The 27829-nt window shown below is 46.5% G+C and overlaps 2 protein-coding genes across 2 annotated transcripts in view; one reads left to right on the forward strand and one right to left on the reverse strand.

Moving 5' to 3' along the window:
- On the reverse strand, positions 1–27201 carry LOC126932347 (basic proline-rich protein-like; the record flags this gene model as incomplete). Its single annotated transcript, XM_050751046.1, has 5 exons — positions 1–41; positions 4878–5006; positions 19950–20139; positions 21109–21218; positions 25677–27201. Coding segments are annotated over 5 exons (1995 nt in total), but the record flags the coding sequence as incomplete, so codon positions are not given.
- DARS1 (aspartyl-tRNA synthetase 1) overlaps positions 1–27829 on the forward strand; it is a 1211452-nt gene that overhangs the window by 1086972 nt on the left and 96651 nt on the right. The window lies entirely within an intron of this gene.

A 27829-nucleotide genomic window follows, 5' to 3' on the forward strand; every position in this document is an offset into this window, starting at 1 on the left:
CTAGCGTTCAGCGTTATGTTTGGATTCAGGGAAATTCAGTGCTGAAGTGGGAAAAGAGATTTCAAATCACACTAAGAAGCAATTGTTCCTAATGTAAAAGCTGAAAGGGGTCTCCTCCCAAAGGAAAAACATCCCAAGGTATGAGTTTATTTTTCTTCAACATTGTAACATGGACAAAGAGTGTTCTTACATCAGCTATTTGATAGAAATCCTTACTTAATGAGGGAGGAATGCATGAAGATAACAATATGCTATCTAGCTTTTTAAATACTAATACCAGGCTTTACATGGTGGCTCACGCCTGTAATCTCAGCCCTTTGAGAGGCCCAGGTGGGAGGATTGCTTGAGCCCAGGAGTTCGAGACCAACCTGGACAACAAAGTGAGACCCCTGTCTCTAGAAAAAATAAAAATAAAATTATAGCCAGTTGTGGTGGCATGAGCCTGTAGTCCCAGCCACTATAGAGGCTGAGGTGGGAGGATGGCGTGAGCCCAGGAGTTTGAGGCTGCAGTGAGCCTTGATCTCTGCAGTGAGCCATGATCATGCACTCCAGCCTGGGTGACAGAATAAGACCCTCTCTAAAAAAATTAACAAATAAATACTATTACCAATGTGAAATGCCTCCTCAGCTGGGGTCCCCAAGTGTGGGCTCCACCCACAGCGCCATCCGCAGGTCAACGGTGGGAGTGCAAGCTGGCTACAGCCAGCGTGGGAATCCAGGTCTACCTTGCTCCTGCAGCCTTTTGCCATCTCTTTGTGTTTCTCCAATTATTACCTCTACCCTCCGTATAATATTCTGTTAAAACCTAGGCATAGGGCTGGGCACGGTGGCTTACCCCTGTAATCCTAGCACTTTGGGAGACCGAGGCAGGCAGATCACCTAAAGTCAGGAGTTCGAGATCAGTCTGGCCAACATGGCAAAACCCTATCTCTACTAAAAATACAAAAATTAGCCAGGCGTGATAGTGGGCTCCTGTAATCCCAGCTACTTGGGAGGCAGAGGTGGGAGAATTGCTTGAACCCAGGAGGCAGAGGTTGCAGTGAGCCGAGATCATGCCACTGCACCCCAGCCTGGGTGACAGACCAAGACTCTGTAAAACAAACAAACAAACAAACACAAACCTAGTCACAATGAAGTAAGGTAGGTCATGAGAGGGATTCAAATCATACATTGTAACTTATTCTTAATACACAATTCATATTACGAGGGTGGCAGGGAGAAAGTCAAAGCCCATATACCTTTCCTCTATTTTAACTTTTTCAGTTGGTCAAGGCTAAACTCCAGTTACCATAAATCAGTCAAGCAGGGGTGATGTGCAAATATTTGTCAACCAACGTGGCACAAGCACTGACCCATCAGAACAGATATCCTACGGAGGGGCATGGTCCCTAGCTGGTAGCCGGTATGAGCACGACCCAGCTGAACAATACTCCTGGTACCCACTGAGATCACAGCCCCATACTAGGCAATTGCTGGGCTTCAGAGGGAAGCCCAACAGGCAACACATTGTCTTCTCCTCAAGATATTTACCATTTGGTTAAAAAATAACTAAAACTAGCATACATGAAATGATACCAAGTATCAGAAGAAAACAAAATTTATTTCATAGCTTGGCATTTTCTCATTAATAATAATAGCTAAACTTTCACAACAACCCTATGAAATTGTTAGTATTATTATTACCCCCCATTTTACATATATGGAAACTGAATCACTAGAGACTTCTTCCCCCAGCTTTGGTACGTGTAGGATAGAGGGAAAAACAAGAGGGAGACACTTATTAACCGCTGCAGTGTTTCAGGTGCAGTTCCAGGCAAGATGGGCCATGTCTGCAAATGACCACATTGTAGAAACACAGATTTAGCAGGTATGTATAGGACAAATAGGAGGAAGAAAAGCTGTGATCAGGAGCACTAATTAGGAGAACTTTGGAAGAGTCTAGATCAAAAATTATGGGAAGGAAACTAAGGGGATAATAGTACACTAGCTTCAGTTACCTAGCAAACTCAGGGGAGCAAAACCAGAATGCTTTGAGGGAAAAGAGAAAAGAAAGTCAGGGCTATAGGGGATCCCTGGGAGGAGGGGCTCCAAGCCTCAACCACAGACCAGGCAGTTGAGTAATATAAGGCCTTCCTTCAAGACAAGCAGATGAAGAAAGGAAAGAAGTGATGTAAGAGGCACTTGGGAAAGAATCTTAGCCACTGATTTGTGTGGGGGATGAGACAGAAGAGTAAAAAGTGGTGGAGGTTTTAAGCATGCAGAAGTTTGTTATAATAAATAGCTCAAGTGGGCTGCAAGAGTTAACTCAGCAGCCCAAGGCACCTAACTCATCTCTGAGTAGCTTACCAACAGAAAAACTGAACTAATGAATAAATATTAAATTACTTTATGTTATGCCAAACAGTGCTAGGCACATAGTAGTAGCTAATTGGGTGTTTATTAATTGCTTAAATAAATTGAGGAACAAAGATATGTGCCAATCCTAAACTTTTCTTCAAATGTATGTGCTTTCAGCTTCTGCCCTGGGTCCAAGGCACGGAGGTACAATAGAAAGCAGCAGAAGACTTGGGTTTGTATCCTGGTTCCGGCTGTAACTTGGATGTAACATCTTAAGGTCATTTCATTCCTCTGTTCTTGGATGTCCTTGCTTGTTGAATGCTGAGGCTGGACTAAATAATCTAAACTATGAAAATTCAAATTTTACAAACATACATCCACCCAAATACTTGAAGAAAAATGAAGCATTTTGCTCTGAACAGAGCTTGGCAATTTTCTCCAAAAGCAATAGAAATGCATCTGACTAAATGGTGAAGGAGATGATCATAGGCTCTTTCCCTGTAAGAATCCTGGCAATTGTCACACTTTTGGAGGGACTTTCCCATCAATTTTGATTCCCGTGATTTCACACTCATGGAAATTTCCTCAGAGAAGCAGTTTCTTTGGCACCTTCATGCTCATGATCATCATAGCATCAATAGGAGTGAGGCAGACATGTCAGCAGGAGAATAGGCCTCTTCTGAGGCCCACATCTGAGCAGTGGGAAAAGGCGCTGTCTCCTTTTGTTACCAAAAAAAAAAAAAAAAAATACAGAAGACACAAAGATTTTTACCACACTTGTCACATATGGTGGCATAACTGGAAGATGAAACTAAAATCATCTCCATAAAACAAAGGCTTTGTGTGTGTTTCAAAGACATTTTATGTTGTATAACATGGAATTAGCTCTCTGAGCATTACATATACATATGAGCATTATATATATATATCAATGCTCATATATGGCATTACGTGTGTGTGTGTGTGTGTGTGTGTAATGCTCAAAGAGCTGGAGCTAATATATTCTGAAATGAAAGTGTATTGAATTCTTCCTTATGCTTCCCCTCCCAGGAAAACAGGATGCCACTTAAAAAAAAAGACTGAAAGGCAACATTGTTTGGGGAGAGCTTATCTATAAACAATGAAGTGTCCTCAATAATAAACAGTTCCACCAAGTGGCACTCGTGGTCACATTCACTATGCCTTGGCTTGGTATGTGTTGTGCTAAAATCTAGACTTAGCTTTGACTTATTATAGTCTGTTTAGTTGCATGTTCTTCTCATTGTGGTCCATGGATCACAGCAACAGCATCATCTGGGAGTTTAGTAGAAACACAGAATCTCTAGCCCTATGGGCCCAGACCTACTGCAGCAGAATCTGCCTTGTAAAAAGACCCCCAAGTGATTTTTACATTACTATCAGAAATAGACTGCTCCAGTCTACAACACCCCTCTATCAGAGATAATGTTCAAAAGTGGTTTGATTATTTTGAAAAGATATTTTCCTTTCTGGGGAAAAAAACTGTAGAAATCATTGGCTACATTGGTCAAAAATGGCACTAGTACTCTAGTGACAGAAAACAATGAAATATAGCATGCTATCATTAGTGTAAGAAAATGCCAACAGACACCTGTGATCAATGAGGCTTGCATTTGTGGTAATTTTGGGACTCCTCCATCCACATTCTCTTGACCCAGCTTTCCTATGACCAAATGTTCACTTTTGCAAGATGGCTGAGGTTAAGAGTGCAATCTGGCCACAGAAAAGAGAAAAGCTTGCTGACCCATGCTGACCTCTGACCTTGACCTCATTAGCTAACCAAATGAGCTAACCAGCCATGGACATCAGAGAGCATTATGTGTTGATTGAGCCGAAGCATAAGAAAGACCAGTAAAAGATCAGTTATACAGACATTTCCACCTTGATCACCCATACTTATTAAAACAATATGAGGAGCACGTATGCGATTTCTTTTCTATCTTCCTGCATTTTTCGCCATTGTGCAGCAGGACTTGAAGACAACAAAAGGTTCTTTTCTTTCATAGCTCTCTACTCTTTTCCTTCAAAGTAATTAAATTGTAATTATAAATTTATTCTTGTCTTTATTCTTTTATGATAGTCTCCACCATTAAACCCCCTAAAGGCAGAGATCTTCTTCTGGTTTGTCATCTATACCCAGCACTTAGCAAGATCCCCAGTGCCCAGTAGGAGTTCAAGAAACATTTGCTGAATAATGGACTAAATGAATAAATGAGTGAACAGTGGGTCAGAGCTCTAAAACCAAATCTACCTAAACTATCCTGTAACATTCAAGGAGCATTGAATATTCTATTATGCTAGGGACTGACTGGATATACAAATTTGCCCTTCCTTTTTTCCACATTCTTATGGAAAAGATGATTTATAATAATATTAACAGTTAATATTGTAGTCACTGTTCCAGGCACACGTTACACATGTTAACCTTGATCCCGACAGCAGCTCTAGGAGACATTATCTCCATTCTGCAGTCTGAGCCACAGAAAGGTTAAGTAACTTGCCCAAGGCCACACATCTAGTACCTGTATATAAACGCAGGCTGGCTGGCTCCAGAAGCCATACTGTTAATAAGGCACATTGGTAACTTGCCTTCCAATAAGCCAGCAGCGACTGGATATCATGAGAAGCAGTCAAAGAGGTAGACACAAGATCTAAGGAAGCAAAGAAGGGACAGCTGGTTCCAAACCCAGCCTATGCTCTTCAAACAAATAATCAAAAGCGAGCACTTGCTGCCAAGGAAGAATTCCCTGGCAAGGTCTGTGTGGTGGCTGCAGGGTGCAGCATGGCGTTCCTTGGGGTTGGCGTCAGCCTCCCAGAGGGTCAATTTCATCTTTCCTCAGCTTGCTCTTTTCAGTCTTGGTAGCAACAGAGATCTCAGTCCAATAAAAACGCGTATTAACCTACACTGTGAGTTTGGGGCAGGAAGCAAGCTCTGGCTTCAACAGTTTAGTAGATTCAGAGGAAGCTGGAACAGGATATCAATGACATCCAGATTCAGAACTTAGGGCACAAGAGGATAATCACATACTCAGGCACAATGCAAATAACTGTTTTCCCCCTTGGCCATCTCTCTACCTTTATTCTTCCTTTCTCCCCCAGCCAGGGAGGGACCTGTCTCCTTCAGTCTTAACATACATTAGGGTCTTTCAAGTGGAATCACTTCCTTTAATTCCTGATAGGTTATGAGCGTGACCTCTGGTTCCGCTTCATGTGTTTCAAGCTGAGATACCATCAGAAATCACATTTCCCTTCCAGGGCTTCACAAATTACTCTGGTGTGCAGATGACATAAAAATATACTCTCAGTTCCTCGAAGTAGTTTAACAGAACTTGAAATTTGGGGGAAATTATACACTGTGGCGCAATTTTTAAATAACTTGCTTAAACTAGTTAAGTTGAAAAAGGAAGATGTCATTTAATTCAAGTCTTCTCGAAGGCAACTATCTTTGAGTAGTTCCTTGGCCACTGAATCCCTAACTCTGGGACCTTTTTCTAAGGAATAAGTTATAAGAAGTAAAATAAAAGAAACCTTCTGCTAAATTAAAAGTTACTTGAGTCCAGGCATAGTGACTCATGTTTGTAATCTCAGCACTTTAGGAGGCAAAGGCAGGAGGATCACTTGAGCCAGACTAGCCTGGGCAACATAGGGAGACCCCATCTCTACCAAAACAAAATTTTAAAGAAATATTTTTTAAGTTACTTGATATAGTCTTGGTCCATTTTATGTCTTTTTACCTTCTGCCTCCTTTTTTGGTTAATTGTACCTTTCAATGTGTTTTATTTTCTTTCTTTTCCTATTCCTTTTGTACTTGAAAGGTACCCGCATTTTTTATTCAAAAGAAAATCTCTCTTACAGCAATTCCACTTACCCTACGGGGTTTGGTTGTACTTCCTCCTTCCACCTTCTTTTTCACCGGCCCCTCCCAAATTCTCAACTTCTCTCTATTTGCTTGCTTCTCCCACAACCCAATTTATCTTATTTCTCTCTCCCTTACATGCCCGGATGGCACCAAATGAACAGTACAAGGTGATGGTATTTTTCTATGTGCCGTTAAACTTATTTGTATTTTTTCCTGTCTGTGGATATATTATCACAGAACTTGGTCATTCCTTGGAAAACATTACCAATGACTTGCAACTCAATACTAACAATTTCTATGATTCCCATTGTTAGAGCAATATACCAGCTATAGCCATATCAAGTGCAACTGATAACCAGAGTGAAGGCTAGATAGTGGTGAGTGTTCTCTCCTTCCAAGTCAGTGCCCTCCCTGCAGTGGCCTGGGTGAAGGCAGCCATTTAAGTAAGAGGCACACTGAGTGGGAATGGGGTAGGATGCAGTGGTAGTAAATATTTTTATTAGAAACCATTCTGTTGGGCCAGGCACAGTGGCTCATGCCTATAATCTCAGCATTTTGAGAGGCCAAGGAGGGTGGATCACTTAAGGTCAAGAGTTCGAGACCAGCCTGGCCAACATGGTGAAACCCCATCTCTACTAAAAATATAAAAATTAATCGGGCATGGTGGCTCATGCCTATAATCCCAGCTGCTTGGGAGGTTGAGGCAGGATAATTGCTTGAACCCAGGAGGCAGAGGAGGTTGCAGTGAGCCGAGATCGTGCCACTGCATTCACTCCAGCTTGGGCAACAAGTAAGACTCCGTCAAAAAAAAAAAAAAGGAAGAAACTATTCTGTTGATCTCATTTGCCCTGTGTGGCCTGACAGAAGAACCTGAGAGCTTTAAACTTGACATGAATAACCACTTATGTGTGATTTTTCCAGCCATGTCTACTTTCTGAGTAACTGAAATGCTTTTCTGTTGCTGGTTTCAGACAAGTAGTACTTTCAATGTGCCACTGTCTAAGACACACACAAAAAAGAATTTGAAAACTCAATACAATTAGGTAGAAATATAAATTCAGTCATGTAATGTTTTATTATTAATATCTTATGCAGCACAGAGAGAATGGTTGAAATACCTTTTTTTTTTTTTTTTTTTTGAGATGGAGTCTCACTCTGTCACCCAGGCTAGAGTGCAGTGGCGTGATCTCGGCTCACCACAACCTCTGCCTCCCGGGTTCAAGAGATTCTCCTGCCTCAGCCTCCCAAGTAGCTGGGATTACAGGAGCCCACCACCACGCCTGGGTAATTTTTCGTATTTTTAGTAGAGATGGGGTTTCACCATGTTGTCCAGGCTGGTCTTAAAACTCCTGACTTCAGGTAATCCACCCTCCTCGGCCTCCCAAAGTGCTAGGATTACAGGCATGAGCCACCGCGCCCAGCCAGTTCAAATGCTTTTAACATTTGGGTAACCACTTGCTAAATTTAACTTTTAACTAATGCTTGCTAGTAAGAATAATCCTAAGCTAACTGAAGTTTTCATTACCTTCCTATCTAACACCATTCACCATGGTTTAACTCTTCAGCCCACCAAAGGAATAAGCAAGACTAGTGGGCAATTTTATTTTCGTTGTACAATATCAATTTTATTTACATCCCAAGAAAATATGGATGAAAAATCACAGTTGAGTGGTTAGACTAAGGTAGTATGTAGTATTGCCTAATACATCAAGTTTTCTGCTAATAGTATTTCTAAATCTATTACCCTATTAGAATAGAATTAATAATTTGCTATGCATATATAACAATAGAAATCAAGTTGGAAGCTTATTTCTTCCATAGGTATTCTGCACTGTCACTGTTCAAAACAAAGTCTCTTTCAACAAAATGCCCACATCCGACGAGTGATGTTGAAATGTTAAGTGATTTGTAATTCCTAATAATAACTTTTGTTAAGTCTCTTTTTTCTGCCCATTAGCATCCTTCAAAGCTTTAATGATCCATGTAATTCAATTACAACCCAGAATGAGAACTTTCTGGAAACATATAATACTAGAAATATAGATTTTGATTAAAAGCGAAGAAACGTAATTTAAAGACAAATGTCTAAATGTCATTAAAATTGGGGGAGCCTGGGCTTAAAACAAGTGCTTCTGATAAAAAAGTGAATTGAAGATGTGTAAGAGAGCAGAGAACCACACCCCAAGGCCAAGGTCAAGATTAATTCACTTTCTAACTAAGACAGATGAGAATCATTGCACAGGAGCCCACAGAGATGAGGGCCATGCATCAAGCCCTGATGCCTATGGATTCCAAATGCTGCAAATAGCCACTGAAAATTCATCAATTCCATTTCAAAGGAGCAGTCTTAATGAACAAGGAGCAGGGCTCATGCAATCACATAGTTCAGACTTGGGGGAGTTTCTACCCAGGGAGTAAGTGGTGTCAGATTCCTGCCAGAAACAGAGCTACAGGGGAAAACAAAAAATAAAATAAAATAAATCTGAATTTCATCATCATAGGAGAACATTTTGCTATTTTGTCACCTGAAAAGAAATAACAGCACAACTGCACAGCTGATATCTTTGGATGAGGTCCTGCTGTCTTCAGAGAAAAGAGAACATCTGAGAGAAAAGCATGGTAAGTTTCTCAATCCAGATCCTCTACATTCATATTTTTTAAAAGGTGAAAAAAATATTAAGGTATGAAATGAACGTGAGTGCATGTCAACCCTGCTGCTAAATATATTGTGAGATTTCTTATTGCTAGACAAAGCAAATTAGTCATGCTGTTCTAGGTGGTCAGAGGACAAAGGAAAGAGCTCATCCTCCCCCGATCCTACCCCACGTACAGTCCGGGAGAAAATGTCTTCTGTCTATTGCAGTGCACTTTAGAGGATGATTAGCTTGGTCAGGCTCATTCTAGCATAGCATTTTAGTAGAGCACATCTGTTTGAATTTCTAGACTGATGCCTCAATGTCTACTCCCCAGACACTTAATTTAACACATCTACCAGACAGAGATCAGAATCTCTTGATATTACATGCTAGCCACAGATCAAAATAGTTGGCCACCTAACGACTCTAGCTCCATCTAGCAGCTCCCACAACAGCTCGGCTCTAACCCATTATCTGCAATGGTGAGAACTCACATCATCCTAGAATTGTAAAGAAGTAGCCAAAATTTATATGTGATAGAAACTGCCCTTTAGGGTTCTCTTTCTACCCCTTAGAGACTCACTGTATCTTTCCTACACCTTTTTAATTGCACTTTTGAAATTAAAACAGTTCATGGCTCTATGACACTTTCAAAATAGTAGGGAGGAGGTTTTCCTAAACACCTTGACTGAATGTGCAGAATCCGTACAGAAGGATAAGTAACAATTCACAAATACTGACTCAGTTTTGTTTGGTTTATGTTACCTTTGATTATCCGCACTTAAGCCACATGAGATTATTTCTCTTTGAGATGCTTTTTTTTTTTTTTTTTTTTTTGAGACAGAGTCTCATTCTGTTGCCCAAGCTGGCGTGCAGTGATGAAATCTCGGTTCACTGCAACCTCCGCCTCCCAGGTTCAAGTGATTCTCATGCCTCAGCCTCCTGAGTAGCTGGGATTACAGGTGTATGCCACACCCAGCTACTTTTTGTGTTTTTAGTAGAGACAGAGTGTTTTTTTGTTTTGTTTTGTTTTGTATTTTTTGAGTCAGGTTCTTGCTCTGTCACCCAGGTTGGAGTGCAGTGGTGTGAATATGGCTCACTGCAGCCTCGACCTCCTGGTCTCAAGCAATCCTCCTGCCTCCACCTCCTGAGTAGTTGGGACCACAGGTATGTGCCACCATGCCAAGCTAATTTTTATTTTTTGTAGAGACAGGTCTTGCCTTATTGCCAAGACTGATCTCAAACTCCGGGGCTCTCACAATCCTCCCACCTTGGCCTCCCAAAGTGCTGAGGTTACAGGTGTGAGCCACCAGGCCCAGCCTGGTGTTTTTTGTTTGTTTGTTTTTTAATGACAGTGCTGTTCCCAAAAGATCTTCCAGGATGATTTATATATTGCACTATCTAAGAATTCCTGAAAGTCAGGGCACTGAAATTCCAGACCTGCCTGTCGCCTAACTCTTTGTCATCCAAACCTCGTGAGTGCCTTTTCCATATGTCCTAGCTGGTCTTCCCTCTCCTCAACAGAGAGAAATTCAAAAAGAGCTGGGAAGCAGCAGAGTGGGGAGGTGGAGAGAAGCCCAACAGAATGTGCCTGAAGGAGCCTAGAAAGAAAGAAAAATCTGTCAAGCAGAATGCCAGTGAAGAGCTTGCTCTGTGTGTTTGGAATGCCAACTAAACAGGGTCCTAAGAAGAAGGTTCTTAAAATAACTTTTTTGTCTTTATGTAGCCACCATGTGATACTACTTAGAGTATGGGAAAGCCAAGTGAAAGGCAAATATTCCGGCTATTGCACATGCTCCAATTAAATATTCCCACTGTAACTTGTTGTCCTATATTTTATATACAGGAATTTGGGACAATATAGTTCCTTCCTTGAAAAACAAGCATTTTCCCTCCTGGCCACCACACCATAACACAGTTGTAACCCTGGTGTGCCTGATGGGCCCTGTTGAGCCTGCAGCCTCTCCTTCCTTGCTGCACTGAGAGCTTCCTTCCCACACTGTGTGTGCTCCAAGAGTTTGCTCTGCCTGAGCCTGTTTATAGCACAGGAGGAGGAAGAAACAAAGCAATTGTGAAGCTTGTTAATAGGCAGTTCGTATGATATTAAAGGTGACCTTGCCATTTCCAGTTCTATTTATTCCACTTCCTTCCAAACCGGGGCAAATCCTTCCTTTCAGGGCAAGAGCACCGCTCTGTGGATACAGTCTGTGGGAACGGAGAAAAGTTCAAGCCCTCAGAGGTTATTCATTACCCATGTCTGGAAATATAGTATTTCCCATTCACGCACATGTTGGGTCTGTAAATCACTGCTACTTGGCAGGAGAGGAACGTTGGTGAAAAGTAGTTTTTGTTGTTGTTTACTGCAGAAAGGATTCATATCGGTGAGGTTTAATTTGATCACACTGGGGAACTTTCAAAAAGAAAAGTCATGATCTCCTCTTTGCCAATATAGTATATACATATAAGAATTTATACACACATGCATACACAGAAGAATCCGTACTACATACACTCTACATGCATATGTGTGTATATGTGTGTGTGTGTATATATATAAAATATGTGTGTGTATATATATATGACTTTCTTTTTTGAACTTGGCCTTAGCACAATCTGCAAATATTAATCACTCAAGTATCTAACCCTGTCAGAGAGGGAACAACAGTTCACAGTTTGGTGTCAGCTGGCTGGCTCTGGTGGTGTTTTGGGTTGTTTGTTGCATTCTTCAGGAAGCAAAGGTATTTCCTGAAGGGCCGAGAAAGCCAGCAGGTGTATTGTGAAGTATAATAGGACATGTAGGTATGACTTGTACTCAGTGGCGACAGAAAATTCCTCAGCAACACTTAGGCTGGACTATTCTGAACAGTAGTTCGGCTGTTCAGCTTAACTTCCTCATTGCCAGTCTCAAGGCATTTGCACCATCAACATAAATGGAGTTTTTGCTGTACATTGAATCTGGGGGGGGGGGTAGAAATCAATGTGCATCATTAAAACGCTTTCACATTCCTTCTTCTCCACTGAGAACACTTTGTTTCTATTTTTATTTTGCCCCTCAACTATATGGACAGTCCTTATCTCTTCATTTTGTGGACAAATGTGCTGTCGCTGAGACAGTAAAAGAGCTGATAACTTAACCATAAGCGCTTACCTCATTGCAATGTCTTCCTCAGTTCTCCCTTGGTAAAATTTCCAATTTATCCCTCTTCCACTAAGTATTGGGGTGACAGGGAGGGGTTGAGAGTGGGGAAAACTGCAGTGTGGTTTACCATTCTGTTCTCCCCTCCTGGTGGAGAGATGAGAGGCTCCCCTCAATGGCTCAGATGAGAAGTTTCAGCCTGAGGTCTCATGCCACACAAAAATCAAAGAGCATCTTCAGCACATTCTGTCAAGTTTATTCCATGTCTGCAGAGAATATGAGCATTTGGCTCCAAGTGCACTTTTGCGTTCACTCACTCGCTTATTCAGTCAACAATCATTTTCCCAACATGCCTTATAACTCTGGGAAGTATAAATCTGAGCAAGATTGGCCCCTGCCCTCAAGTTGTTCAAAATCTAATAGGAACAAAACAAAACAAAAAATATATATACACACACACATATATTTCGGTAATTCTAACACGGAACAGAGGGTGAGAAGAATAGAAAATGAACAAATTGCTATGAGCATACAGAGAAGGAACTAAGTCCTTCTGGCCAGGTGAGGAAGGGGGAGATCATAATAACATTATGTAAGGTGGCTTACACAACTGGGTCTTGCAGAGGTGAGACCTCAGAGATTCAGGAAAGTCATTGAGACAGTGGGAAAGCATAAGCAAAGGCAGAGAGGCAAGAAAGTGTATAGGGTCAGTTCAGGACACAAATAGCAAGTGGTCCTATTTGGCAGGAGCACAGAATATCTGAAGAGGAGGAAATGGAGGGGAGGGGATTGACCTTGGGTAGAATTATTAATACTAACTTACCTAAAACACTTGGAAGATTTTTTTTTCTAAGCCACTAGGCTTGGTTTCTAGGCATAGTGGACCACTACTGTTCCCTTCCTAGCATAATACCTTTTAAATTTATTAACCTGTTTTGGGGCATTTCTTTCTTTCTTTTTTTTTTAGATGAAGTTTCACTCTTGTCGCCCAGGCTGGAGTGCAATGGTGCAATCTTGGCCCACTGCAACCTCCACCTCCCAGGTTCAAGTGATTCTCCTGCCTCAGCCTCCCGAGTAGCTGGGATTACAGGTGCACACCACCACGCCCAGCTAATTTTTGTATTTTTAGTAGAGATGGGGTTTCACCATGTTGGCCAGTCTGGTCTCGAACTCCTGACTTCAGGTGATCCACCCACCTTCGCCTCCCAAAGTGCTGGGATTACAGGCATGAGCCACTGCGCCTGGCCAGGCATTTATTTCTTTAGTCATTTTTCCCAATAATAAGCAAAGCTCTGATGAATAATTTTGTACATAAATTTTTGCATAGGTCCATACTATTCCTCTGGAATACATTCCTAGAAGGAGATTTGATGAGCTATAGGATGTGGATTGTTCTCCAGTCATGGTGAACCAAGGAATATTCCACAGGTAGAAGGAGAGAGCCTATCACTCCTAACCTCCCCAATGCTTGGTGGCCATTTTAAGTCTTTACCAATTTGATAGACCAAAAACAATGTTTGAATTTTTATTCTAGTTTTCATTCCTTTGATTACTAATGAGGCTAAACACCTTCATCAAATACTAATGGCAATAGAGCCAACATATAAAATCCTTCAGGTTGGATTTTATTCTTATGAAATGAACTAAAAAGAATGCTTCAGATTCATTTTCATTTGGCTTCCCGAAATGAGACTGTAAAACTATTGATCTTGAAACTGCATCTATGGGAAAATAGGAGAGGGTGGCCTCATTCTCCCATTGATTGTACCTGCCCTCAGCTTCAGTCTTCGTTTGACTGGGAACAGCTGGCCTTCGAAAATTGGCCATGCTGTAATGCATTGTACCAGAACCCCAGTTCTGTGCCTTATCTTAGGCTCTTTGAACCTTGACCTCTTCTTCCAACTCTTTGAAGCCTCATTAAAATTTATTCCTCTCTAAAGGCATGTATCATATCATATTTTGCTTGGAATAGACACTTAGCTTTCCCTTCTACAAAGTGGCTTTTTGAGAGCAGCTTTGTCATATTCATGTTATCCCCTGCAATTGCTAACATGATGCCTCCAGCATTTTTTGAATGTAAATAAATATATATAACAGTTTAAAAAGTATTTATCTCCTTCTCTTAAAAACAATGACATTTTGTTGTCAATGAGATTTCTTATTCTTGGAAAAACTCCCCACCCCCAACATGAAAACAAAATCTCAAAAAAAAGATATAACCAAATTAAATAACACAATGAATTAAATAATACCCTTCATACCTAAGTAACACCCAAAGAGGGTATTTCCTCCTTTCTAGAAACTCTCCCCTTCATGGGCCAGCTGTCATCGAATCATTACATTATATTGTATTCTAGTGGATGCAAATAAGAATATGTTTTTAAGCTAAATATGGTTGGGTTTTGGACCCAGTTGTTTTTTCCCTTTGATTAAAAAATAATTTCAGATTTTTATACATATTTAAGGACTGTTTATTTAAAACCCCAGATTGAAGTATTTTCTAACATAATTCATGTTGTGTTTCTCCATGGAAAGGTTCACCTCCATTGAGCACAGGGACTTCTGAAACAGAACCTTAATAGCATACTTAGCCAAGGAATAGTCACCAGCTGACTAGCTATTGATTTAATGTTCCATCATTTCCATGGTTCAATCACACCTACCATGGTGAATCAGTTGGAACATCCTCAATGAACCAATAAATAAGCAATTTCCCCCACCAAAGGGATACGTTTCATGTGCGGCAGAGGCATACATAACTTACCTCAAACAATGTGAGGATCAAGTGCAGCATTGATTTACCCTGAATCATCCAGCCTTCTGTTTTCATTAATGGTTTAGTCCTCTAATTGGCACAAACCCCACACACCAGCTTTTTGTTTAAATATTTGGGCATGTGATGTATCTCTGCTTGAGGTCAAGGACCATTTCTTACATACTTTATCATTTTCCAAGACATATATTAGGTGGTCAATATGTATTTGTCAAATGAGAATCATATGTTAAGGTAGAATAGTGCCAGAGTTTGCTATATGCCTGTGTTTCTCAACCCTCGGTATCCATTAGAATCACCTGGGGATCTTTCTGAAAAACACCCAAGCCTCATCCTCAAAGCCGTAGGCTTAACTGGGTCTAAGATAGGGTCTGAGCATTCCACCCAAACCTTATGTTTTAAAAGCTTCACAGGTAATTCTAATGAATTGCTACGCCTGAGATGCATGGCTATATTGTGACACAATTAGGCAGGCAGGAAGTATGGTAAGTGGTCTGGTAAGTACCACACAGTACTATACTTCTCAAAGTGTGGTCCCTGGACCACCAGCAGCAGCAGCAGCAGCATCCTGCCACTTGTTAGAAGTGAAAATTATTGGGCCCCTTTCCAGACCTAGAGAATCAGAAACAGGCCAGGCATGGTGGCTCACGCCTGTAATCCCAGAGATTTGGGAGGCCGAGGCAGGTGGATCACCTGAGGTCAGGAGTTCAAGACCAACCTGTCCAACATGACGAAACCCTATAGCTACTAAAATACAAAAATTAGCAGGGTGTGGTGGCACATGCCTGTAATCCCACCTACTTGGGTGGCTGAGGCAGGAGAAGCACTTGAACCCAGGAGGCGGAGGTTGCAGTGAGCCGAAATCACGCCACTGTGCTCCAGCCTGGGCAATAGAGCAAGACTCCATCTCAAAAAAAAAAAAAAAAAAAAAAAAAAAAAGAGAGAGAGAGAGAATTAGAAACTGTGGGTGACATCCATAAATTTGTGTTTTTGTGCCCTCCAGCTGATTCTGATGCCTCCTAAAGTTTGGGAACCACTGTAATAGAGAAATCTATGTTGAACTGAAAATGGCAAGGCTGGCACTGTCTTAGAGACTTAACTGATTTCAAGTTATATTAAACTCAAAACATAAAGCAGGTTATGCTTCCTAAAACAACACTCCGAATCATAGTTTTTTTTCTTTTAAAGAGACAGGGTCTCGCTCTGTCACTCACACTGGAGTGCAGTGGTGCAATCATAGCTCACTGCAGCCTCAAACTCCTGGGCTCAAGCTATCCACCCACCTCAATCTCCCGAGTAGCTGAGTAGCTGGGACTACAGGCATGTGCCACCATGCCCAGCTAATTAAAAAAAAATTTTTTTTAGACAGAGGATCTTGCTTTGTTTCCCAGGTTGGTCTCGAACTCCTGGCTTCAAGTGCCGGTATTATAGGCATTTTGGCCATTCACTGCCCCCACTTGTAGTTTTCCTTGGTATTATCCTTTAAGCACCTGAAAACAAAAACAAATTTCAGTATATATAAGATACTCCACTAAGACCAAACCGTGGAGATGGCCATGTCCGCCTTCCCTATACAGAGATACTTGGCCTAGAGGGGGAACCAACCACATGTCATCAGCTCCTGCCTTCATTGCTCTATGCTTTGTGGTGGCCCCTAATACTTGGGCAAGAGACCTATTACTCAACCTCAATTTCCACTCATTGTAAAATCAAAGGCAGCAGGAACCTCAAACCACAGGCCCAACTTTCTAGCCAGGTTTGCAGAGCTTCTTCAGAAGCCAGGGTCAGAATTAGGTGTGCTTCTGCTCCCAGCTGTGGGCTTGTGAGTGTAGAATGGGAACACCCTCATCCCGCCTTCCACAGTGGCTTCTTCCTCAAGGGCCCAATGCTGGATCTGACTCAGCTATGGAGGGTGAGGAGCAGAGGGACAGTGGCCGTTGGTGGTGGCAAGGGGGAAGTGATAAAGGGAAACGCGGGGGTTGGTGGCAACAGCAGAAGTGGTGACTGGCAGCACATGATGTGGTGAAGGGGTAATGCCGTGACTGTCACACCCCACCATGACAGGAGGCTTGTTTGCCACACCTTTATCCAGATCCATTCAAGGGACAGGCAGATTAGGGTTGCTGGTTTAAAAGTGATTAAAAGGCCGGGTGCAGTGGCTCACCCCTGTAATCCCAGCACTTTGGGAGGCAGAGGCAGGCAGATGGCTTGAGCTCAGGAGTTCAAGACCAGCCTGTCTCTAAAAAAATTTTTTTTAATTAGTTGGGCATAATGGAGCATGTCTGTGGTCCCAGCTACTCAGGAGGCTGCGGCAGACAGCATCACTTGAACCCAGGATACAGAGATTGCAGTGAGCCGAGATCATGCCACTGTACTCCAGCCTGGGTGATAGAGCAAGACACTGTCTCAAAAAAAAAAAAAAAAAAAAAGTGATTAAAGGCCTAACAGAAAGTAAAGTTGGTGATGCAGACCTGTGAACAAATCTCTCCAAGTCTGGCTGCTGTGCTACCTGTGTCAAAAATCACCAGAGGTAATTGTTAAGGCTGCAGCCTCCTGAACCCCCACCTCAAAACTCCTGAATGCGCATTCCTTTTTTATTATTATTTTATATTTTACTTTAAGTTCTGGGATACATGTGCTGAATGTGCAAGTTTGTTACATAGGTATACATGTCCATAGTAGTTTGCTGCACCTATCAACCCATCATCTAGGTTTTAAGCCCCACATGCATTAGGTATTTGTCCTAACCCTCTCCCTCCCCTTGCCTCCCACCCCACGACGGGCCCCGGTGCATGATGTTTACCTCCCTGTGTCCATGTGTTCTCATTGTTCAGCTCCCACTTATGAGTGAGAACATGCGGTGTTTGGTTTTCTGTTCCTGTGTTAGTTTGCTAAGAATGATGGTTTCCAGCTTCATCCATGTCCCTGCAAAGAACAGGAACTCCTGAATGAGCATTTCTGAGGGGGTACAATCTAGAAATTTGCACACTAAACAAGCTCTTCATGGGGATTCTGATACAGGTGGTTCTTAAGATCTCGCTTTCAGAAAACCACCCGAACATAATTTTGTTGCTTGGAAATTTGAAGTTGCTTGTCCTTCAACGTTGACTCTATGCGAAGAACTGCAGAAGACACATAGTAAATCTTAAGATATAGTCCCTTAAACAGAAATTAACCATAAGTATTATTAGGAGGAAGAGCAGTAGTTGTGATAAATAAACAAATAAAACACTAAACTGCAACAAGGTAGAATGAGGGACGAAAAATAGCAATGAAAGTTTATGGACATTAACATGAGAAAAGTTAAAACTCAGGGTTTAGGAAGGGATTGGGAAGGAGGTGACAGTTCAGACTTCTTAAATAACTGTTTTCCTTAAAACAATACATGTGTAACAGTGGTTTATGTTCCTTGCAGACATCTGAGATCATTCTTGGAGGAATGAAGAGAGGATTTCAACAGGTGGAGCAGGAAGGGGAAAGGACAGGATCCCAGGAGGAGGGAAAAACATAGGCACTGGTGTGTTGACTAGTTTGTGTCATCTCTGGAATTTGCTCTTAGTAAGAATCCTCAAGTGCCTTAAAGTTAGGACCTTAGGAAATTGGGTTCTCTTTCAGGCTAGCCAAGGCTAATTTATATTTTTGGGGTCCAGTGATTTCTTATAATGTTTCCTGGTTCCACAGTGTATATAAAATTGAGGTATTAAATTATCAAATGATAATAAAAACACTATGCTGCTTTAGGGGAAGGACTACAGATGTCTGCAGTTCACTTTGAAAGGCATCCAGGAAATAAGGTGATAGAAGGATGGATAGAGGGATAGTTAGAAAATAAACAAGTTTATTAAAATGTTAACAGTAGAATCCAGGAATTCTACGTATATCCAGCGTATAAAGCTGTGCCTTGTAAAAATCCTTTCAACTTTGCTGTGTGTTTGAATTTTTTCACAATAAAATGGGGGTAGGATGTTCTGCTTCTGCAGGTCATGTGATTCTGAGCAAATCTCCGCTTAGCTCCCCTCAGCTTCACTTTGCCATTACTTTTACGGGCAAAAACTGCAATTACTTTTGCATCAACCTAATGGTTAATCTGCAAGGTGCTGTCCAGTTCCCAAATTCTCTCTCATTCCCTCTTCTCAGACAGGGAACACAGGGGTTACTGCCACAGAGAAGCAGTCCTCTAACCTACCATGACTTAGCTCTGCTAATAAAGGTAGTTAATCTTCCTTATGGCGTGGCGGGAGTGACCTAACTTGGACCCAGACAGTGTCAAACTGCTGTCTGTGGTTCTAGAGCAGGTGCCAGGCGAGTCAGACCTTGAAATTTGTTTTGAAACTGACCACCTGTTACTGTAATTGTGTGGCTGTTTTCCTGGCTTATGGGATTTTACTTCAGCTGTTGTTCTCAGGCAAGAGTTTATTTCCTCTAGGAATCACTCAGTTCACTTGCCCTAAACTTAGAATTTGAGTGTAGGGATCTTCCGGAGACTGAGTCAACTATGCAAATCTGAATCTTCTGTCAAAAATCCTGATGTTACCTACAGACTTGAGTAACAAATTTTAAGGGAAAAAGTGAGAATCCTCTTTCAAGTCTTTTGTTACAGATAAAACGTCTTCTGATTTTGCAGGGAGAAGGAGCTAAAGGATTAAATTTATGGTTGCTCCTCATTTTTGTTCCCAGCTAACAGAGAGCAAGCATTGTGCTGAGTCAGTACTTTCCTGACATTCACCACCTCGCTGAAAATTCTCGCGCCCATAAAACTTTACTGCAAGCTGCAACTTAACCAAGAATAAGTCAATTTTTCCCTGATAGTTAGAAGGGAATGCCACAATTATGGAACTAGAATGGATCTTACTGATTAACTAGTTCAATCCTTCATATTAGAATTGAAGCAAGTAAAGTTCTGTGACATTATTATAAAGAGACTTGACCAAGATCATAAATCTTGTTCAGGGCTGAGATAGAAATCTCCTTATGTTGCAGAATGCACTCATATGAAGGGAATAATAATAAAAGCAGCTTAAAAAGCTCTGCTTATGAATATCGAGTTATTTTCTAAAAAAAATTAAAAAAAATTTAAAAAGCTATAGTGTTCTAGTTTCCTACTGCCACCTAACAAACCACCACAAAACAGAGTGGCTTCCAACAACAATTTATTATTCCCTGCCATGGTTCTGTGAGAAAGAATAATACTAGGCTCCTGCAGGCAGTTCTCACTCGGGGTGAGCAGTGTGGTTGCATCAGATGGTAGCTGGGGCTGGGCATCTAGGATGGCTTCTTCACCCACATGTCTGGTGCCTGAACTGGGGATGGCTGGAACAACGCGGGGGCTGGCCAGATGTCTCTCCATGTAGACAGTTTGGGTTTCATACAGGAAAGAACCCTTGCGCAGAATCATGAAAAACAAGAGGGAGTTTGCCATACACGGGAGATGGGAAAAGGAAAATCAATAGAACAGACACAGCACGTGCAAAGGCATGGAAGCAAAAAACATCACCAAGAAGGGAAAGCAGCTTTAGACTGAGAATGCAGTGCCTCCTCCCTCAAAAAGAGCCCAAAATGGAGGTAATCCTAATGGGGAAAAGAAAGTCGTTGAGGCCGGGCGCAGTGGCTCCTGCCTGTAATTCCAGCACTTCAAGAGGCCCAGGCAGGCAGATCACCTGAAGTCAGGAGTTCGAGACCAGCCTGGCTAACATTGTGAAACTCTGTCTCTACTAAAAATACAAAAATTAGCCAGGCGTGGTGGCGCATGCCTGTAGTTCCAGCTACTAGGGAGGCTGAGGTAGGAGAATCACTTGAACCTGGGAGGCAGAGGTTGCAGTGAGCCGAGATTGTGCCACTGCCCTCCAGCCTGGACAACAGAGCAAGATCCTATCTTGAAAAAAGAAAGAAAGAAAGAAAAAAGAAAGAAAGAAAGAAAGAAAGAAAGAAAGAAAGAAAGAAAGAAAGAAAGAAAGAAAGAAAGAAAGAAAGAAAGAAAGAAAGTTGAATATTTGAATATTTCAAGGGAAAGCTGAAGGAAAATGTTCCCAAGTAAGTACCATCTTGGGGTGAAGTTCCCCTTCATTATTTGAAACCTCACAGTTTTGTTAGAAATTGAAGCTTCTGCTGGGTAGCAACTGAACTCCCTGAAGCTCTCTTCTCTTGATTTTTTTACTGCCAGAGAGAAGGGTCCTTTCTGCCTTGTGAAGGTAATAGAAACTTTCCCAGACCTAACACTGACATAGATGTGTCATGTGTCTCAGAAATTAAAATAGAAAACTCTTTTTTTTTTAAAGTGAAAGCAGTTTGATAGCACTGAAGCATAGAGCCAAAAGGAAGGAAGAGGAGAAATGAGGTAAACTAGAAGCACCGATGAAGGAACCATTTTGGAAGACATCGTGGCATCCCAAGCAAGAGATGATGAGGGTTTGAGCTGGAGTTGAACAGAGATGAAGTAAGGGGTGGTGATTTGAGAGCAATCTAAGGAGTACAATGAAATGACTGGTTAGCTATCCAGAGACAGGATGGAATCCAGAAACTGCCTAGATTCCTGGCTAAGATGACACAGTGGGTGATACATATAGTCATTAGCTGATAGAGTGTAACCAGCAAGAAGAATGGATGGGGTGGGAAAGAAAGTAATGAATTTGGACATACTGAGATGAAGATGCCCGCAGATCATCTAGAAGAGAACTGTTCCATATGCAGTTCAGTGTGTAGGCCTGGAGCTGGGGGAGCTGGGGCAGGAGAAGAGATTTGGGAGTTATTTGCCCATTTGGAGGAGTATTTTTAAAAGTTATTGATTTTAGGCTGGGCACAGTGGTTCACGCCTGTAATTCCAGCATGTTGGGAGGCCAAGGCAAGTGGACCCCTTGAGCCCAGGAGTTTGAGAGTAGCCTGGGCAACGTGGCAAGACTCAGTCTCTACAAAAAAAAATGTTTTTTAAAAATTAGCCAGGACTGGGCACGGTGGCTCGCACCTGTAATCCCAGCACTTTGGGAGGCTGAGGCGGGTGGATCATCTGAGGTCAGGAGTTCGAGACTAGCCTGGCCAACATGGTGAAATCCCGTCTCTACTAAAAATACAAAAATTAGCCTGGCATGGTGGTGCGTGCCTGTAATCCCAGCTACTCAGGAGGCTGAGGCGGAAGAATCACTTGAACCCGGGAGGCAGAGGTTGCAGTGAGCCGAGATCGCGCCATTGCACTCCAGCCCGGGTAACGAGTGAGACTCCATCTCAAAAAAAAAAAAAAAAAAAATTAGCCAGGTGTGTGGGTGAACTCCTGTAGTTCCAGCTACTCAGGAAGCTGAAGTTGGAAGATCGCCCCCAGAGGGTGAGGATGCAGTGAGCCAAGATGGTGCCACCGCACTCTAGTTTGGGCAACACAGTGAGGCCCTGTCTCAAAAAAAAATTTTTGTTAATAATAAATAAAAATTCCTGTATCACAAACTAACCAGGAAACCCTGCCACACCTTAGTTGATGGCCATTTAGTTGGTTCTATACACAACTAAATTATAGACAAAGAAACAGTCCATTGTTAGAGTTTGATTCTCCCTGTTTACAACAGTAGCAAGTAGGGTTAGGGTCTAATAAAGGTAAAAGAATTACTGCCAGGTCGGTTTAACTATTTTCACTACAAGATATTAAAGGTCAGTGTCATTCTTTATCAGTACTTACTCTTCTCAAGACTCTCCAAGAGCACGCCTTAGGAATGAGGGGCTATCAGTTCTGATATCTATTCCACTGTTTCCTGTTGCAATTGGTTCTCAAACTTTAAAAAGTTTTAGAATATCCTAGGGAGCTTGTCTTTTCTTTTTTCTTTTTCTTTTCCAGAGCCCCAGCCCCAGTGATTCTGATTCAGTAGGTCTAGGGTAGAGCCCAGGTATCTGCAATTTAACAAGCATTCCAAGTGATTCTGATAAAGCAAGCATTACCAGCACAAATGGAATCATTTCCTAGGGCTCAATTTCTTCATCTATAAAGGGGAAATAATGACACCTGCCGTGCCTATTCTCAGGGTTTTTATGAAGTCCAGAACAACAGTGATACATGTAAAAGAGCCTTGAATACTGTGGGTTCTCCATACTGGCAAGATGTTGGTATTGTGTGGGACAGTGCATCAGAATTACCTGGCAAGCTCCTTAAAACATGGATTGGTGAACCCTATTGCCAAGATCTCTGGTTCAGTAGGTCTGTGGTAAAGGCCCAAGAATTTGCTTTTCTATCAAGTTCCTAGGAGATATTGATGCAACTGCTCAGGGGACCAGGTTTGATATTCTCATCTGGGCACCCAGAAGCACTGGTCTCAGGTCAATCAACTGAAAGCTGTCAGACTGGTTCAGAGGGTGACATATTTTACCTTAGAATTGTCTGGGCCTAGGTTCTCAAAGTTCATGATTCCCAAAACTGTATTCATTTATCCAATAAACATTAATTCAGCACCTTTGATGTGCCAGGCACTCTTCTGAACACTGGACACACAACCCTGAATAAAGTAGACCCAAAAATGAAAGAATAAAATTACTTCAGATAACAGTAAATGCCATAATAATATAAAACAGGGTAATGGAATAGAGAGTAGCTGGGTTGGGGGTAGTTCTTCATATAGAGGGGTCAGGAAAGCATCCTCAAAGGAAGTAACTTTTTTTTTTTTTTTTTGAGACAGGGTCTCTGAAGCCTTCTGAGTAGCTGAGACCACTGGTGTGTGCCACTTCACCTGGCTAATTTTTGTATTTTTTGTAGAAACGGGGTTTCGCCATGTTGCCCAGGCTGGTCTCAAACTCCTGAGCTCAAATGATCGCCCACCTACACCTCCCAAAGTGCTGGGATTGCAAGTATGAGCCACCGCTCCCGGCCAGAAGTAACAGTTAAGCTGAAATAAAAGAGTCAGCCATACTAGATGGGGCAAGAGCACTCCAGGCAGAGAGAACAGCAAGTACAAAGGCTTGGAGGCCAGAACGAGAAAGACTAATGGGACTGGAACTAGTGGGGCAGATCTGTACAGATCAGGCCTTCCTAAACTAACGTGCGTGCAAATAGCCAAGGATCTTGTTAAAATGCTAATTGTGATTCAGTAGTCATAGGATGGCGCCTGAGATTCTGCACTTCTCATAAGAAGATGCTGCTGTTCTGCTGCTGGAATCCAGATCACACTTTCAGTACGAAGAGCCACAGAAGATGCTAGGAAGCAAATAGACTCCATCTTCCTTCAATCAGGGAAAAGTATGAATAAAAGGTAAAGGGAATGGGGGAAGATAGGCGCCGAGGAAAAAATCATCATGGTGGGGAACCATGGACACTAAAAATTATCTTTCAGGATGATCTATAGTGTCCTTTTCAGCATACAGCTCAAAGGATTAAAAGATTGTCACCGAAATGAGGAACTTAAATAAAATAGTTTACTCAGAAGTGGCTGCATAGGTTTCCAAAGTGAGTTTGTCTGCTCACAGTTAAGTGCTGCTGCTTTCTTAAACCCCACTAGAACTGCTTGCAAAACAAGTGACTGTTTCCACAACCTCTTTAACCTTCTATGACTCTCTGTGGCTATTGCCTGCCACTGCCTTCCTCGAACATTCTCTATTCCTGTTAACCAATGTTGCTGACCCTTCTCCCTTCCTCTGCCATATAAGGGCCCAGGACTTGGGTGGGGTAAGAGGGAAACATAGGCCTGAGGATAACGGGGGAAGAAGGCATTTCAGAGCCTCCCTGTTGCCTCTGCAGTACTACCTGGAGTGCAGCCATAAAAATATAGCCAGAGTCTGCTTCCCTTCCTCCATACTCTCCTGGGGGTTGGGGTGGGAACTGAGTAGTCTTACCTTATAAGCCATATGGCTATTTCTTTTAAGAAATGATCTCCCTAGAATGCAGCCAGAAGCCTAGAACAGTAAAAAAAAAAAAAAAAATCTTAAAATCGGATGCCTCTGTATAAACTTCTATACCACACGATAGATCCCTTGTTTGTTATCATAAGCACGTTTCCCCAAAATTTCCTGTTTTTTAGATGATCTGTGAATTGAAAATTCTGTCTGTGAAAGGAAAGCCACATTATTGAAGCCCCAAACAATAGAATGACTATGGCTTTAATCCTTTGAATAAGGCTTTGTTTCCCATTGACTGAAAACTTCCGAAAGGAAGAAAAGCTAGGAACATTCAGGAAGGATTTGTATTTTATTTTACAACGGTTTTGTGAAAGGGGAAAATCATCTGGAGGCCTTAGACTCCCTTTCCTGGTTGATGGGTATCCGAACATACAGCCGTGCTGGGAGCTGGCCGCAGATGGTGGCTCCGGCCCACCAAACACTTCCCCACCCCACTGCCAACTTTGTTTCCTTATTGTTGTGCTGACACCAACAGACGTTCATCCTGTGCCAGAGTTTCACATATTCCCTGGGCATGACTAGGAACAGGTGCACCCAGTCTATCTCAATTTACTTGCGTAGATCAAAAACGTTTCCCTAATATATTCCACAAGGTTTATATTGCATACTTCTTAATTTATGAATTTCCTGTTAATAAAGTGATACCATAATAACTGAGAAAATAGTCATCAACCATTGAACTCTTAAATTACTTTCAATTACACTCCCCCTTGACTGTGTTTTCATTTACTTTAACACATCAACAATTATTTTCTTTTAAAATAAAGTGAAATCAATGAGCTGAATCCTCCTTACAGTTTGGGGAAGAGGTCTGTGGATAAAAGAAGCTGCTTTAGCCGGGCACAGTAGCTCACGCCTGTAATCCCAGCACTTTGGGAGGCCGAAGAGGGTGGATCACCTGAGGTCGGGAGTTTGAGACCAGCCTGACAAACATGGAGAAACTCTATCTCCACTAAAAATTCAAAATTAGCTGGGCGTGGTGGCGCAAGCCTGTAATCCCAGCTACTCAGGAGGCTGAGGCAGGAGAATCGCTTGAACCCGGGAGGCAGAGGTTGGGGGGGGGGGGGGGGGGGGGGGGGGGGGGGGGGGGGGGGGGGGGGGGGGGGGGGGGGGGGGGGGGGGGGGGGGGGGGGGGGGGGGGGGGGGGGGGGGGGGGGGGGGGGGGGGGGGGGGGGGGGGGGGGGGGGGGGGGGGGGGGGGGGGGGGGGGGGGGGGGGGGGGGGGGGGGGGGGGGGGGGGGGGGGGGGGGGGGGGGGGGGGGGGGGGGGGGGGGGGGGGGGGGGGGGGGGGGGGGGGGGGGGGGGGGGGGGGGGGGGGGGGGGGGGGGGGGGGGGGGGGGGGGGGGGGGGGGGGGGGGGGGGGGGGGGGGGGGGGGGGGGGGGGGGGGGGGGGGGGGGGGGGGGGGGGGGGGGGGGGGGGGGGGGGGGGGGGGGGGGGGGGGGGGGGGGGGGGGGGGGGGGGGGGGGGGGGGGGGGGGGGGGGGGGGGGGGGGGGGGGGGGGGGGGGGGGGGGGGGGGGGGGGGGGGGGGGGGGGGGGGGGGGGGGGGGGGGGGGGGGGGGGGGGGGGGGGGGGGGGGGGGGGGGGGGGGGGGGGGGGGGGGGGGGGGGGGGGGGGGGGGGGGGGGGGGGGGGGGGGGGGGGGGGGGGGGGGGGGGGGGGGGGGGGGGGGGGGGGGGGGGGGGGGGGGGGGGGGGGGGGGGGGGGGGGGGGGGGGGGGGGGGGGGGGGGGGGGGGGGGGGGGGGGGGGGGGGGGGGGGGGGGGGGGGGGGGGGGGGGGGGGGGGGGGGGGGGGGGGGGGGGGGGGGGGGGGGGGGGGGGGGGGGGGGGGGGGGGGGGGGGGGGGGGGGGGGGGGGGGGGGGGGGGGGGGGGGGGGGGGGGGGGGGGGGGGGGGGGGGGGGGGGGGGGGGGGGGGGGGGGGGGGGGGGGGGGGGGGGGGGGGGGGGGGGGGGGGGGGGGGGGGGGGGGGGGGGGGGGGGGGGGGGGGGGGGGGGGGGGGGGGGGGGGGGGGGGGGGGGGGGGGGGGGGGGGGGGGGGGGGGGGGGGGGGGGGGGGGGGGGGGGGGGGGGGGGGGGGGGGGGGGGGGGGGGGGGGGGGGGGGGGGGGGGGGGGGGGGGGGGGGGGGGGGGGGGGGGGGGGGGGGGGGGGGGGGGGGGGGGGGGGGGGGGGGGGGGGGGGGGGGGGGGGGGGGGGGGGGGGGGGGGGGGGGGGGGGGGGGGGGGGGGGGGGGGGGGGGGGGGGGGGGGGGGGGGGGGGGGGGGGGGGGGGGGGGGGGGGGGGGGGGGGGGGGGGGGGGGGGGGGGGGGGGGGGGGGGGGGGGGGGGGGGGGGGGGGGGGGGGGGGGGGGGGGGGGGGGGGGGGGGGGGGGGGGGGGGGGGGGGGGGGGGGGGGGGGGGGGGGGGGGGGGGGGGGGGGGGGGGGGGGGGGGGGGGGGGGGGGGGGGGGGGGGGGGGGGGGGGGGGGGGGGGGGGGGGGGGGGGGGGGGGGGGGGGGGGGGGGGGGGGGGGGGGGGGGGGGGGGGGGGGGGGGGGGGGGGGGGGGGGGGGGGGGGGGGGGGGGGGGGGGGGGGGGGGGGGGGGGGGGGGGGGGGGGGGGGGGGGGGGGGGGGGGGGGGGGGGGGGGGGGGGGGGGGGGGGGGGGGGGGGGGGGGGGGGGGGGGGGGGGGGGGGGGGGGGGGGGGGGGGGGGGGGGGGGGGGGGGGGGGGGGGGGGGGGGGGGGGGGGGGGGGGGGGGGGGGGGGGGGGGGGGGGGGGGGGGGGGGGGGGGGGGGGGGGGGGGGGGGGGGGGGGGGGGGGGGGGGGGGGGGGGGGGGGGGGGGGGGGGGGGGGGGGGGGGGGGGGGGGGGGGGGGGGGGGGGGGGGGGGGGGGGGGGGGGGGGGGGGGGGGGGGGGGGGGGGGGGGGGGGGGGGGGGGGGGGGGGGGGGGGGGGGGGGGGGGGGGGGGGGGGGGGGGGGGGGGGGGGGGGGGGGGGGGGGGGGGGGGGGGGGGGGGGGGGGGGGGGGGGGGGGGGGGGGGGGGGGGGGGGGGGGGGGGGGGGGGGGGGGGGGGGGGGGGGGGGGGGGGGGGGGGGGGGGGGGGGGGGGGGGGGGGGGGGGGGGGGGGGGGGGGGGGGGGGGGGGGGGGGGGGGGGGGGGGGGGGGGGGGGGGGGGGGGGGGGGGGGGGGGGGGGGGGGGGGGGGGGGGGGGGGGGGGGGGGGGGGGGGGGGGGGGGGGG

The sequence above is a fragment of the Macaca thibetana genome, chromosome 12 (genome assembly GCF_024542745.1).
Source record: "Macaca thibetana thibetana isolate TM-01 chromosome 12, ASM2454274v1, whole genome shotgun sequence".
Classification (NCBI taxonomy): Eukaryota; Metazoa; Chordata; class Mammalia; order Primates; family Cercopithecidae; genus Macaca; species Macaca thibetana.